A 15,686-nucleotide genomic window follows, 5' to 3' on the forward strand; every position below is an offset into this window, starting at 1 on the left:
TGCACTCACGTGCTTAAAGTTATTTAAGGCAGAAAAAAGGGGAAAAACATCATCTTGACAATGCTGCATCACTGGGCCAAAGACCTCCCTTTCCCTCTATTGCATCACACTACATGACAGGGAGTGATGTCATCTTTGGAGCTGCCACTTTCAGTGCAAATCCAGTCGTTTAACGCTGTACATTTTCACTGCTGGTTCAAATTGTGAGACAACGTGAGAAAGTCAAAATGCCTAAAAAGGGAAAGAAGCGCAAAGGCGCGGGGGATGACCCCAGCCTGCGCCCACAAATCATGAGGGACAAGCTGAAGAAGGAGGATGCCTACACGGTGGCGAACGCCATAAAGCTAAAGGACACCTATCGCCTCGGCCTGCGCAGCAACCGCTGCGATCAGCTCAAGGAGGAAATAGTGGCCCTTCGCCGTACTTTTGAGCGACGGGATCAGGACCTCAACCACGCCATGGAGAGGTTCGCGTGCGGCGTGCAAGAGGGCGAGCGTCTCTCCGCTCAGGTGTGGCGCGTGCACCGTGAACACGTTGAGCGTCTGCGTGCCATGCAGGAGAAGCGTCTGAAGTTCTTGCAGCAGCAGTGGGACATGGGTCAGGACGCCTTAGGCTCCAGGCTGGAGGTATTGAGCAAAAGAATGGCGACCTACTTCCTGCAGTCACGTGTGGGTTTCGAGGACACTGTGGTCCACCTGGAGCGTCACCACCAGCAGGCCTTGGCGACCATCCACATGCTGTACAGCGAGCCCATGGAGGCCCACGCGGTGTTTGAGAAGAGGAAAGCCTTCGAGGTGGAGGAGTGCTTCTTAGACCAAAACGTGAAGGTCCTCAAGAACCAGAAGGCCGAAAAGCGCTACCTCCACGAGATGGAGAACGTGGAGCGCATGGAGGCCAAGAAACAAGTCTCCGTGGTCACTTCCAAGAAGGGTGTGGCGCTCTACAACACCATCATCGAGACGCAGTCCCGGCTGGAGGCCACCGAGAAGAGCAACTCCGACATGACGGCTAAGCTGACGGCAGCCCGGAACGACGCCAAGGCCAAGATCCACATGCTCCTCAGCCGCATGGCTCGGGACCGCATCCCCATCCAGATGATGATCCACGAGGTGAGCGTGCACAGCAACGCCGCCGCCAACAAACTGAGGTTGATCATCGCCAAGGGCGCCCGGCTCCTGAAGGTGGCCGAGATGTGTCGCCATTTAGAGGCTCAGCAGAGGGAGGAGCAGGTTGCCGCCAAAGAAGTCACGCTGGAATCTGAGACACCGACAGTGGAGCCGTCGCCAATGTATGAATTCCCGGAGCTGATGAAGCGCTACAACGGCGCACAGATCCACCAGGAAGCCCTAAAGCGGCGCAACAGAAACTTGCAGCGGGAAAACCAGCAACTGCAGCTACTTACGCGGCAACGCCTCGAAGCCAAGACCATAAACCCGGACACCCACAACGGACCGTACAATCCCCTGCAGCTCAAGATGGCCCCCGTCATGGAGAAGGACGCCGCCAAGCAAGTGCAATGTGTCGTCGAGGGAGTGCACGCCCTCAGAATACTGTCCATGAATGAGTGAAGATGTTCATGAGGGATGTAACACACAATTGGTGGGACAAAATATTTGCAGTAAACCCCACTTCATCACTGGTGTTGTTACATTGTAGACCACCTCACAAGAACTGAAATCTATCTGCAATATAGAAATACTGTATTTAAATACTCTATAGGCATGTTTCAAAGCTTTTAAGGCACTTATTTTTATTCCAAACTACCAAACTTATCATCTCATAATATAATCATGCCCAAAGATGTACATTATAAAATGGACCTACAGCTGCCGCTTTCTGTAGTCATAAAAAGCAGGATTACAGTGGATAAAAGTGAAACATTTTCAACAAAAACTAGCCAGTGCTGAAATACAGTTTTCAGGTTTCAGTTAACAGGTTTCATTCTTCTTCTTTCAAATATACACCGTCTCAAGCTAAATAGGCATGCCTACACCTAAAAATCAAAAGTGAAATTACAGTGCACCCCATAAACAGGAGAGTTGGACCAAAATCGAGTTATTAACTAATCCATGAAATAGCAGGACTGTGAACCTGGAACCCAAGATACAGTAGCTGTGGGTTTAATGTACAGTACATCTTCAATCAACTTGAAGTATCAGACATCACTACAGTGACTTTCAGAATCAGACATCACTACAGTGACTTTAAGAAGTGTGTGCCAATCAGCGTTACTTGCTTTTATTATAAACCAGTTCTTTATAGTTTACATAATTTTGTCTGCTGCAACATGCAGTCTTTTATGGATACCAAATCAAAGACAGGGATAACATGCAAACTTCACATACAAGGCCAAATTCCGAGGTTCAAACCTCAGAACTGTGAGGCAGATGTGCTAACCGCCACCGTGTTGCCTAACGCACACTATATGTACATAATAGTAAACATTTGTATGATGTTATAAATTTAATATGGCTCTCGGAGGGCTTTATGAAAACCCGAATTGGCCCCTTCTAGGAAAAATGTTCACCCACGCGACGTGCAAAAAAAAAGCCTTGCTCACTAGAGGGCGACGTGAGTCCAACTCTACGGTACCAAGGGTTTCTCTCTCCACTCACGTTTCCCCTCCCCTGTGTGTGGGTCCACTTGACTGCAGTCTGGTCTGGAGCGTCACCCTGCTGCTGAACATTTGTGCTCACAATTGGAAACACTCACGCCGAAGCAAAAGCCTCTCTTGTTGTACATTGTGTGATGTTAGGAAATCACTCTTACATGTGACATGTTGCTGAGGTACAACATCCCCAAGCGTCGTTAGGACACGAGGTGAGTGGCTTGCTTTATGTTTAATCCAGAAAAGTCCATATGTATTATTTTATAACGTGTAGCTCTTTAGTGACTCGTGAGAGGTGTCCCCCCCCCCGCCCCCCCAAATAATTATGATACTGAAATAATGTAAGCATTTTATTCGTGCAAAATAGTTTGTTGTAGTAGAGTCTGCTATTTTCTGCATTATTGAGACAGTAAGAATTGTTTTTAGAGCACCACCCAATGTAAAGGTAATGCCACGGCTGCCCCAAATGAATAGAACAGCATCGCTAATTATACCAAGCTCACTTTTGAAGTTTCAGTCATGGCTAATACACCTACATGAAGGTTTTTAACTACTAATGAGATTTTTAATGACCCAATTTTATTTTTCATGACTTTCCAAATTCACTGTATTAACTCCTAAAAACTGAGCAAAATAAAATGGTAAATAAATTTAGCAAAGGCTTAATTAAGCCTTGTTGAATTTATAGTTTACTTGAATTCCCAGTCGGTAGCACGTTGGCAAGTGCACAGGCATCTGGGACTGGAATCTGGGCTTGGCCTTAACATGCGTGTTAGGTTGATGGAAGACTAAATTGGAGATTTTAAATCGCCCATGCGAGTGCGAATTTGTGCACTTCAATTGTCTGGTGACCAGTCAAGGATGTACCCCACTTTTCACCCAAATTAAACAGGCCTGGATTTCACACTAAGTACATTTCTGAGTATCAAGAATGAGATCGTTATTGACTGTAAGTAGCCATACTTTTTGTGACATTTTAAGATGGTGGTGTGTCATGATTGTTTTTCTAATATAAGATGATTGCCTTGGCTCAATGAAGGTTGGGAAACTGCTGTGCCATATAGAGGAAACCAACCCAAACATATTTTTTTCAAGAATATGTTCCCAGCAGCCCTACTATTTGAAACGCAGCATTCTGATTAAGACTGTGTTTGTGCAATATGAGTTAAGGAGCAAAATCCACCCGTTTTTAGCCATCTATTGGGGCGGCCATTTTGTCATTTCTGTCGACTGAAAATAACATCACAGTTGTCAATTTAAAAAAATCTAAATTGTTACTGATGTTGGACGAGATGGTGTATTGCACCATTAGCAGTTCTATTCTATTCTATTCTATTTTAAAGCTGCTTTTTCCTCATCAGATCTACGTCTTCCCTGTTAAATGAGCAAAGATGATGATGATCCGGGCCTCCTGTAGGAAAGGTCTGCAGGTGTGTTTGCTCCTTCTGCTGGTGGCAAAACTGCAGGGTAAGTATCCAACATTGATCCCTGAATTCACACTTTTCTAAGGGGCAAATACAAGTGACTCTCAACACATCAGAAGATTGTGGAAAACATTCATCATTTCAGTTGTTAAAGTTCCATTTAAAAACTGAAACTCATGTATGGACTGCACCTACCACAAACTTTGATCCCAAAACACTAATATGATTTCAAACTCATCTTACATCATCCTTAGAAATAATTGGCTAACAGATGATTTGATTTTGAAAAAATATACCTTCACCGTGCATGTAATGCTACATTTAGTATACGTGTAGTACTGCATGCACATGCACACAGACTCCCCTTGACAGCCCAGGCTATACTTGGCTCCCCCTTGGCATGCAAAGGTTGTCAAAATACTTTTTAGGTTAGGATGCCAGTTACTATCTAATTTCTTTTTAAAAAGATTTTTAAAGAGATGTAATATGGTAAATAGTCGAGATGTGAATTTGGGATTTTTGTTTGCGGCATGCTAAAATCATCAGAAATATATGGAAAAAAAACCAAAGCATTCCAGGGTGTTACCCGCCTACTGCCTGAAGACAGCTGGGATAGGCTCCAGCATGCCCGCGACCCTCGTGAGGATAAGCGGTTCAGCTAATGGATGGATGGATGAATTGAACTCCTGATATTAAGTTTTCTCACGATATTCAAATTTATTGATATGCATATGTAAATTATATCGTATGTGTCCAAGGTAAGGTAACAGCACCGGAGCGAGTGCAGGCCAGCGTGGACAAGCCGTTCACTTTGACGTGCGCCCTCTCTAAGGACAGAGGCGACACTGTGCGACAGGTGACATGGCTGGATGTGAACAACCAGACGCTGCTCAGCCACCAGCCGGGCAACAAAGACAGTGTGAGCGGGCAGCAGCACGTGGAGCTCACCCCCTCCTCGAAGGACACCTCGTCCGTCACCCTCCAGAGAGTCAGCTTCAGGGACGAAGGATGCTACACGTGCATCTTTGACATGGTCCAAGCTGGTGCAAAACAAGGACGCACTTGCCTGACTGTCACCGGTGAGTAAGGCATGCATTGTGTTACTTTTGATGAAGAAGCGTGCAAGAATGCTACTCTTATACAGTGCATCAAAAAACTGTAGTAGTAGTTTGACACTTATCGGTTGAATTGACAATGCAATTTGGATAGGTAATCTTTATGAGTACTCAATTGGTGTAGGGGCTGTGGCTATGATTAATAAATAATTAGATTTGTTGTTTATCACTTAAAAAAACGTCACTACATAGTTAGGGTAGCACGACTAACCATTTGTTGTAGTTGGTGCTGGTAATGAAAGTCAAATCAACGGCATTTAAATGATTATATCATCGCTACTTTTTTCAATACAGTTCAGCTGTGCCCAACCTTTTTGGCCCCACCGACACGTATCACGCAGACATATTTTAATGGACCGGCAAAATACGACTTACAATTATGCAAAATGTAGGTGATGGAATTAATGGGAATGTTTCCCTTTAAAGATCCGACAATACTGGCACGGCAATTATGACACTGATTTGTGTAATAAAGCGACATGTATCGTCATGATGTCCCTTCGTGTCGACGTGAATAACGTTCTTGCTAGCCAGGGATGGCGCTACACAACTGATTGATTTGATAGTCAAGACAATAAAACAATCACAAACTTTACTGATGAAAGACAAAACTGTTGATCTTTTGAATTGGAATCTTAACATTCTTAATTGCCCCTGTAAAAATGTAAAAACAATCTCTCACTGTCTGTCTGATAGAAATAAAAATAATAATTTCCAGGGTCAACCAGTCACCACCATAAAAGCTTTATTCGCATTGTATCAATTATTATCTGTCATCCGTGTGTAAGAATAACCACTTTTAATCGTGAAAACAAGAACACACTCATGAACTTTATTGATGAATCACAAAAATGGCATGTTTTAAGAAGCAATTTAATATTCTTAATTGTCGCTAAAGTGTATTAGTAGTAGAAGTCCTCGATATATTTTTTTCATTTTGCTGAGCTTTTCTCAGCATTTGTAAGCATTTCAATGATAAAGCTTCCAAAAGCCCATCCATCCAGTTTCTGTCATGCTCGTCCTTATTTGGTGAATTGGAGCCTATCACAGCTGACTTTGGGCTGGGTAATTGCATGGCTTCTTCCAAAAGTAATTTTCTTTCATTTTTTTGCATATGTGTGTTGCATTAAATAAAACTCATCAGTGTGTTTATTTTCCCAAATCAAAAGAGGCCGTCATTGAACATTGCTTAAGGCCAGAAATCAAGCGCACTCTCGCAATGTAAGTCATGAACACATGGAAGAAGCCTGTCTTTGAGATCTGAATGAGTTACGAGCATAGTGCGAGGAAAGGCTTTTCTCCATGGGAGAAGTTCAGATGCTCAGTTTCAAAGCCGTTTTCGCTCCACGCATGTAATATCTGCTGCAAGGCCTCATGGGTAGTGAAAGCACATTCCATTGAGTATGAAAAAGCTTCAGATTGCCCCAAGAAAATCTGACCAAAATGTGTTACGCATCCCTTTCTTCTTTTTAAGTTTGGATAGAATCAAAACAACAGCATGGCAGTAATTTCCACAAGTAACCAGCTACAAAGTCACGTTGATATTATGCTGGCTTTGATTAAGAAGGTTAAGGTCATAGTGGTTACCATGCCATCTACGATTTCACTATAAGCAGCCTATACGCGGGGCATGATGTTGGTGGACCATCCAGGACACCTCTGATGCCATTTGTATTTTCAACAGATTTTTTTTTTATTGTGGATAATCGAAATAGATATAATCCATTCCAGGGTCTGTTCATAAATCAAAAGCCTTTTATTAATTGTGCAACATTTTTAGTAACTTTTTACACAATGTGCCGATGTAAAAAAACAATAAAACATTCAACTCCAATATTTTGCGCTGAAAATAATGGGGCATAACTTTATTAAAGCCACACCACGCAAATATTCGACCTTAATAAAATATTTTCATAACTCTTCTAATGAAACATTGACTTAGAACTGGTTGAATGGTACCTTTTTCCGTATCACTTTTACTGGCACTAGGCAACTTTGAGGTTGAAACCACAAACCCTGCCACACCAAAACAAACTACAAATGTGCTGACTGCTTTACGGCATATGTCACTTCCCCGCTTTCGCCATTCGTTACAAAGACAAAACATCCTCATATTATATTGTTTGGACACAATTAGATTCACCACCATTCATCCTAAACACAGCCCCTGGAGACAAATGCAATTCAGTTCAACTGTACAGTACACTGTGTTGCGCTGCTTCCGCTCATGGGAAATGTGGTTGACTTCATCAAAACACTGCTACCTTTGTCCACATGGCGCACCACCATAATCAATGAAAACTTAAGGTTACACAGTATTGCTTTATCTAACTGGCAATGTTTTAATTAGAATTCAGGTGTAAAAGTAAGTTAAGGCAAACAATAATAATAATCAATCAAATCAAACTTGTTCACCGCCAGGGCTCCACGATGGCCCTAAAGGATGGCATTTTGCTTCTAAAATTTGAGATAGTACAAGTAAACTTTTCATCTACTCGCGGCTGTTCAACCAGTAAGTTTGATGATTCTTTTTTGTTTAACTATGATTATTGAATATTTGTGTTTCTGACAAACGTCTGCTCCATATTTTAGCACATTTATCAGTAATATAGTGAAAGTGGGTGGAGTGAATGTTTATTTTACACATCAACTTACAGTGTGGGCCCTTAAATTTTCTACTTATGCTCCTAAAACTTTAGGTTCTGGTCCATTGTTCTCATATTTAAAAAAAAATTAGTCTGGAGCCCTGACTATTTTTCTCAAAATTAAGACACCCCATGTCATCAAAATCCATTGGTTTCTACTCTTTCAGTGGTCAAAATGAGTCTGTTGAGCTTAATATCCATACCGTTTGTTGATTGCTTGCAATAGTCCATAAAAGGTGAAAGGCTTACAAAATGAGCAGACGGATTGGTTAATCATTATTTAAGTACCTGTCCATTTTCAAGAATGCTTTGGATGTGAGGCGAAACGTCTTCTAAGATCTTTTTATGGTTTATTAATTATGCGAAAGTACAACATATTGTATGTGCATCCTCAAAAGCTTATACAGGCTTGCTGTCTGGATGAAATCACTCAATGTGGGGGGGGCGTCGCCGGCGTTTGGTGAACTCTGCTTTACAATGACATAGTGTAGAGATATTGCCAACTACCAATCAGAATCTGTTCTCCATAGTCAAATGAAGGAGAACAGCAATCCAATCGGAGCAAAGATTGTTCATATATTTAATATTAATGAGAAATCCGCCCATCCGTTTAACATAAAATCCTGGTCTTGCCCATTAAGAGTCATTTGCAGTCCCACGCATATCATGTGATATGTATGTCCAAGCTCTGTTGGGTTTCCAGATGAAAATGTTCTTCATTTCGAGCGCCGGGCAAGCATGATGAGGCCCAGCCAGGTATGTTCATAAAACACAGAACGGGGCTCACTCCACTAAGCAGAAACAGCTGTGTCTCATTTGCTTTCTGTTTTGGGCTCATATTTTCAAAATATTTGCACTGTAACCGCTCCAGGGAGGGGAGGTTCCAAGAGCAGGGCTGCCGACGGTAGACACGGCACAATAATTGAAGGCGGGAGAATAAATAAATACTTAGGTTAAGAGAGTGCAAAGGGTCAGGGCGGAGGCAAAATAACAGAAACAGGATAATGATGTGCAAATGTGATAAAACTTCACAGCTGGCAACGCACTTTGTTCCCTGATGCAGATCAGGTTCCAAGTTGTTTCAAAACCATTTTTCCCATAAGAAATAAAGTATTTTACTTATGTATATTTTAAAAGTGACTTAACTATGTTACACAATAAATAAAGATACTCACCCTTTGAAGACGACAGACTGACACGTAATGGAGAGGGAACACGAAGGTACTACGATGTTGCCAACTAATGGACTTTTATAAGAATTGCTGAATGAAGTGTTACATTGTGCCGTATGATATAAGTGAAGAAGTACATGATGAGAAATACAGCGCAATTTGGCCAAGCTAACACTAAGTAAATACCATCAGCTTGGTCAAATTGTATTTATTTCTCATATGGTAGTGAGCAGCCAAACCTTTTTCTACATCGCTGGAAGTTTCCTGTTTTATGGCTATCACCTCTTTCTCTCTCACACACACACATACACAGTAGTGGAGTTAATCCTTAAGAGCAGGTTTACTCCACGGCCACATTTGATTTTTAAAACAGAGATGGGTGGGTCTTTGAGAGATGGGGTAAAAATAAAAGATAAAAATAAAAAAACAAGTGTGCATGAAAGAAAATAGTTAATTTTAATAATAAAATAATTCCTTTTAATTTTAAATTGTATTTTTTGCAATTCATTCAGTTATGATTAGATAAGCATGTCTTTAGTACACTGAATAAAGTGTGTAAGTGAATAAAGTGTACTGAAGTTCATTCCACGTGTTCTTCTTGCAGCATCAGTGACAGCAGACAGCAACAAGACAGCAGTAAGTGGGAAAAAGGTGTCTCTGTCCTGCTCTTACGGCCTGCCCGAGAAGGTTCAGCAGGTCACCTGGCGGTACGCCTCGGCACCAGGGGGACTCTCCTCAGACGTGGCCTCCTACGCCAAGAGGAGTGATCCCATGATTGAGCCCGTGTACCAGGGGAGGGTGTGGCTCAGCGCTTCCCTGTCGGACAGCACGCTCACCATCCAGCCTGTGGCCATCCAGGATGAGGGCTGCTACACCTGTCTGTACAGCACGCATGCGGACGGGCCTAAGAGCTCCACTGTGTGCCTCTCCACATATGGTGAGCATCACCGGACATCGGACTCACCGACGGATGGCCTTTTAAAATTAGAGGCAGACCGGCCTATCGACAGGTACTATTTATTTCCCCCGGGAAAAAAAAGTGAATGACGGATGACGGAAGGGTACCCACGCTGCAGACGCATGACGAATAACGTTCTGTTCCATTTTTAGTAAAATTCCTAGCTTTGGTGAGCATGCTGAGTCGGTGTTACACAACCTTTATTGAGCTAAGGCACATCTTTTACATTAGAAAAATGTCACAACTCTAAAAAGACTCTAAAGTAGTAAAAAAGCATTAAAAAAATTAATAATAATTCATCGGATACGCGGGTTAATTATGTACCTTCTGGTGGAAGAGCAGGTAATAGTTCACTGTACGTCACTGGCATAGATAGATTAAAAAAAATAAACACAAAGACTAACATTAACTTAGCGGCTAAGCTAAGGTTAGCGTTTCAAATGTGTATTTTGTCATTGCTAGTTTTGTCAAACGTTACAGTAGCCTCGTTTACACAGAGATCCTATGAAAAAAATAATATACATGCTAACCTAATGTTAGCGTGCAAAGCTAAGATTAGTATGTATATTTATTTTTACCATTTCAAGTTGTGTATCCTCAAACGTTACAATAGCATTTTACACACAGGGATTACACAAACTGCTAAAGCATATGTTACACAAATCATTTGCTGCAAAAAAAATAAATAACACAGATGCTAAAGCAGGGGTCTGTAACCTGCGATAGGAAACTATGGATCAATTCAAGAAAAATTTCTGGAGAAATCTGCAGAGCTGGGCATTCCGCCTATGTGACGGACCGGTCCGCATATCCTATGACGGACACCTATTTTGTAGGCGGTAAACAAGAGACGGGAAGCTTAAAAAAAAATAGTCAGACTAAACATACTCGGAAGTCCATTTTTTCCTGTCTGTGTAATCGTCTATCTTCTATCGTCTATAGCTCTTTGAATATTTAAGGTTGTCGACCCTTTGTGCTAAACTAATGTGAGTATGTGTGCTTATTTTGCCTTTTCTAGCTGTGTATCCTCAAATGTTATACTAGCCTTTCACAAAGACTTGACGCGGAACATACATGCTGAGATAGCGTATGCGTGTGTTTATTTTTGCCTTTTCAGGCTATGTAAAAGATTACTGTAGCCTCTTTCACACAGAGCTTACGCCAAAAGAGTAATTTCGATGCTAAGCTAATGTTTGCAGAAAGGAAATTACAGATGTTAGGCATTAGCATGAGTATGTGCATTTATTTCATCATTTCTAGCTGACTATCCTCTAATGTTACGATAGCCCCTTTCAAACAAACATCAAACAAAAAATAACATGCTAAGCCAATATTGTTATTGGGTTTTTTTCATATGGCTAGAAATGAAAATATATATATATTTTTCAATAGCCTCTTTCACACAGAGAACACATGAAAAAAAAATTACACAATGCTAAAGCCAACATTGACAAAAATACCATTAGAAAAATCAAGATGCTATTGTAACATTTGTGGCTACACAGCTAGAAATGATAAAATAAACACGCATACTTAGCATGTGTGTCTTTATTTATGGTATATGTGTTGAAGGGGCTATAATTTATGGCATTGTGAATAAACAGAAATGCCCCCCCCCCCAAAAAAAAAAAAATGAAAATAACACATGCTCACATGATATGGTTTCCATTGTTTTCTGAGGTACTAGTTTGAGAATGGAACATATCTATCCAATCTGTGCTTTGCGTGCGTGTGTGTGTGGGGTGGGGGGGGGGGGGGGGGGGGGGGAACAAAAGCGAGAATTCGCAGGGCATGTCTGGGACATAAAGCAGGAATGTTGCTCTTGCCTTCCTGACTCATTTTGTAAGGAATTGGAGCGCTCCAGAACAAATGGTGTGGATAGGTCCTGATGCATGATTGTTGTCAGTGCTGTCAGCACACAGTGGCCAGCCTGTGTGCTTTGTCTCTTCTTGGCTCTCTGGTTCCCACTCCCTCGCTCTCTACGTCCATCAACACATGTGCTTTTGTTTGAAACGCTACAGTACAATACAGTAGGTGTTTCTATTTGTCAATGACCATTAGCATTTGGATTGTTCTCCTCCATGACATCCTCCCTCTCTTCAAGTGCTGCTACAGATAATGTGAGATCTCATACAATGCATGCTTGCGCATAAACAGTGATAACTGCAACATATTGTTTTTCATGGAAACACTTGCTTTTGTATAGTTATTGGTAGCGCTCTGATAATATAACTTAAAATATGAATACATGCTCGTAATCAAACAGACAAACAAAAAATACACTTTACAGTACTAACTAAACACCGCTCACAACAAACAAAAAAATCAGATCAGACCATTATAAAGGCTGAGGTGAACTGAGTAAAATCCTGGCCAGCCTCTAAAACTACAATATCCAAATAACTGAGGCCAAATAAAGCGTTGCTGCCAATACAAATGTTCCAGTCGATCATTCCTCCTCAGTACAGCAAATTGAAAACAGAGAGAGATTCTCGTATGGATATTATGGAATTCACAAATCTGAACCTGCTCTGGGAGCTGAGCTTGTTTCTTTTTCTCCAGGTTCACCTTGCAAACACTATATTGACTCTAAATAGCTACACCTTTTAAGATCCAAATCATTAGAAAAGATGAACATAGACAATTCTGAAAGCAAATTTTACTCAACATCACCACAAAGGGTCCCTCGTTCTAAAAGGGAAGAACCGCACGCCATGTTGGAACAGCAGTGTGACAGCTAGCAAATTTTAGTTTTTGTGTTTTACAGGCCACAAATAGATACAGGGGGCGGGTTGGCTGATTAATGAAATGCTACATCAACAGGTGTGAATTTGTGTGTATTTTTACATATTCCTACCATTATTAGCATGACCAACTCCATAACAAGGGTCTAATAGAGTCACTAACTCTTAAAGAGAAACTCAAGCCAAACATATTTTCTTCAAGAATATCTTCTATGCAGGCCCACTAGTTGCAATAGTACATTCTGATTAATATCGTTGTTTAGCTAGTTAAGCAGCAAAATCCCACCGTTTTTAGCCATCTCAGGGGGCGGGCATTTTGTCACTTCTGTCGACTGAAAATAACATCACAGTTGTCAATTTTAGTTGTACTGTAGTTATTTTGTTAGTTTTCGTTAACTGTAATAACTGTGCATTCAATCGTCATTCTCCTTCTGTTTGAACTAGCGCTGCCCAAACCTCAGGTGAGCTACAAGAGTACGTCGACCGGCGTGATCGAGGCCAACTGCAGCGCCGTGTCGCGGCCCCCCGTGGAGATGGTGTGGAACGTGGAGCGGGACAACCGCACCGTGGGCCCGCCCGTCACGACGCTGCTGCCGCGGGACGACGGCACCACGCTGGTGGTCAGCACACTCAGCCTGCGCTCCGGCCTGCTCAAAGATGTGTCCGTCAAGTGTCTGGTGCACCACAAGGGACTGGAGGCCCCCATCGCCGTGTCAATGAACACCAAAAGTCAGTCTGAAATCATGTCCAGCTAAAAACGTCACTTTAGCTGTTTTTAACCACTCAATGTCATGCTTTCGGGATTTGTCTGCGTGAAAAGACAGGCACACTTTTTCCTCCAAGGGATGCATACAGAAAAACAGAAAGATGCAAGCGCCACTTCCAATTTTTGTGTTGAAACCACTCAATCAATTACACACTGTTTATATACTGTGGTTATTTTGAAAACTGCTACATCAAGGCTTTCTGTTAAAGGTGATAAGGCAAATAATTTTAAATATTTTTTTTAGGTTTTGGGGTGACCAGCGTGGACAGATATATGCTAACATTGTGGGTATATTATCAGTGTGTACGGTAGTTGAACAGATGAACTGTGTATGTGGATGGACAGCAAGTTGCTTGCTAATAACAAGTGCATTATGAATCTTATGCAGTTCTTATCCGCACAGCAAGACGCCCGCTAATTTCATAGGCTAAAGCATGTGTCACGTTATCGTTGTAGTCGGGACGGCCCTGGCCATCCTCATCTCGGTGACCACAGTGGCAGCTCTGCTGGTGCTGGCCCTTTGTTTCTGTCTCTGGAAGTGCTTCCTGCGCAAAGAAGGTGAGTGAGCGAGCCTGTCCATTTGTTCGTTTTGCAGCCTAACCGAAAATAGGGAAACGACCGCATCTAAGGTCCGATTTTAACGAGTTTAATTGGAAACATAGTCTCCGTTTCAAACCTGTTTCGTGACGTCGAACTAGGACAACTCATTTACAGACTGCTAGACAAAAACATTGAAAGGAAGCAAAAAAAGGACAGAGGAAAGAAATGAGGGCGTGTCCATGACTATTATTTTGTTTGGTTGATATTTGTGACGTTGTCGCAGTGAACGTTTAAAAAAAGCCTGCAAGTCAAATTGTTTATCAAGTTGAGAGGCCCATGAGAAGAGGACCTTGAAACAACAATTGCATATTTAATTGCAATATTGAGGAAATAAAATTGCAATTAGATTACATGCCATTCAGCCCTAATTTAGAGTCCTCAATGAAATGAACATGCTTGTTTTTCAAATGTGGGCAGAAAACCCACACCTGGAGCACCTGGAGAATTTGCAAACCTCACATAAGTGGCCTGAGCCAGGATTCGAAGCCCAAACCTCGCCTGGTTTAAATGAAGTCATATCATTTGAGACACTGATACATTTAGCTGCAACTTGGTTCAAAGCGTCATTCTTTTCATCTTATATAGACTCTGCTTGTATTTGTTGCAGCCGACTGATGACTTCAGCGCCACCTCACAGCATTTCAACCATCTCAACATGGAGGGCCGACATTCAGCACCTCCACAGGATGTCAATCACTATCCTTTTTAGGATCGACAACCTTACGACATTCATCTTTGTGTGTACATCGACGCCTGTTTAAATATTCAAAGCAAATCTTTTTGCTCACTTGCATACAAACTATTGTTTTTTTTTTTTTAAACAGAATCAACAGTTACCTAAACACAAAATGTTCTAAGTATTATTAAGTATTTGATGATAAATTAGCATTAAAACATGTATTTATTATTATTATATTACTATCATGTACTCTCTTTTTTTAGTGTATGAAACCTTAAGAGTGATCTATTTAGGAAGATTCCATTCAAGTAGCCTTGTAAATTGCATAAGAAAGCAATTCAAATTGATACATAAAAAAAAGAAAAAAACTGATATGCACTGCTTCTAAGAAGAAGAACCCTACCCCTAAACCCTAAACAATCTTTTGACTTCCTTGAACTAAATATACAGGAAACTCTAGTCTATAATGGGTGTTTTTATACAACATGACCATAGGCATTGTTATAGTTGACTCGTCGTTGACTTAATTCTTACAATAGATGCAATGGGCTATGCTATGTATCCCTATAAAGGGCACCTGTAATCCAAATAAAGACAAAACCAAGACAGTGTACATTGTTACTGAAGGTGATGCAAAGCCAAGTATATGTATGTATGTATATATACAAACATGTTTTTGGAATGTGGGAGGAAACCTGAGTACCCGGAGTAAACCCACTCAGGCACGGGGAGAACATGCAAACTCCACACAGGAATGTCAGAGCCGGATTCGAACCCACGACATATACACACTCACACACACAAACGCATGAACACTGTATATAGAGAGCTGGGCATTTTACGAAGAATTTGTAGTCCGTTTATCTCCTTCCAGCCGGACCAAATAATAATTGCCTACTGTATAGGCCGGTCCGACTGTGCGTGTGCGTGTATGTATGTATGTATGTATGTATATAGAGCTTGTTTGACTTTGTG

At 41.5% G+C, this 15,686-nt stretch overlaps 2 protein-coding genes across 4 annotated transcripts; both read left to right on the plus strand.

The window, feature by feature from the left end:
* The first annotated feature begins 133 nt into the window (after positions 1-133).
* On the plus strand, positions 134-2,422 carry LOC147136353 (dynein regulatory complex subunit 2-like). Its single transcript, XM_086052339.1, has one exon. It carries the CDS (start codon positions 228-230, stop codon positions 1,566-1,568), a length of 1,341 nt encoding a protein of 446 aa, XP_085908465.1. The 5' UTR covers positions 134-227; the 3' UTR covers positions 1,569-2,422.
* Positions 2,423-2,611: 189 nt separating this feature from the next.
* Positions 2,612-15,317, plus strand: LOC147136354 (OX-2 membrane glycoprotein). 3 transcript variants are annotated; one of them, XM_086052340.1, is made up of 7 exons: positions 2,618-2,820; positions 3,970-4,075; positions 4,791-5,111; positions 9,569-9,901; positions 13,111-13,395; positions 13,889-13,990; positions 14,640-15,317. In XM_086052340.1, exons 2-7 carry the CDS (start codon positions 4,000-4,002, stop codon positions 14,645-14,647), a joined length of 1,125 nt encoding a protein of 374 aa, XP_085908466.1. In that variant the 5' UTR covers positions 2,618-2,820; positions 3,970-3,999; the 3' UTR covers positions 14,648-15,317. The 3 variants fall into 3 exon arrangements, with proteins under 3 accessions (XP_085908468.1, XP_085908466.1, XP_085908467.1); XM_086052341.1 differs by lacking the exon at positions 2,618-2,820 and adding an exon at positions 3,271-3,557; XM_086052342.1 differs by lacking the exon at positions 14,640-15,317 and having other exon boundaries at positions 2,612-2,820; positions 13,889-13,998.
* Positions 15,318-15,686: the final 369 nt, after the last annotated feature.

The sequence above is a fragment of the Filicampus tigris genome, chromosome 14, assembly GCF_054856515.1.
Source record: "Filicampus tigris isolate MCC_2025a chromosome 14, RoL_Ftig_1.0, whole genome shotgun sequence".
Classification (NCBI taxonomy): domain Eukaryota; kingdom Metazoa; phylum Chordata; class Actinopteri; order Syngnathiformes; family Syngnathidae; genus Filicampus; species Filicampus tigris.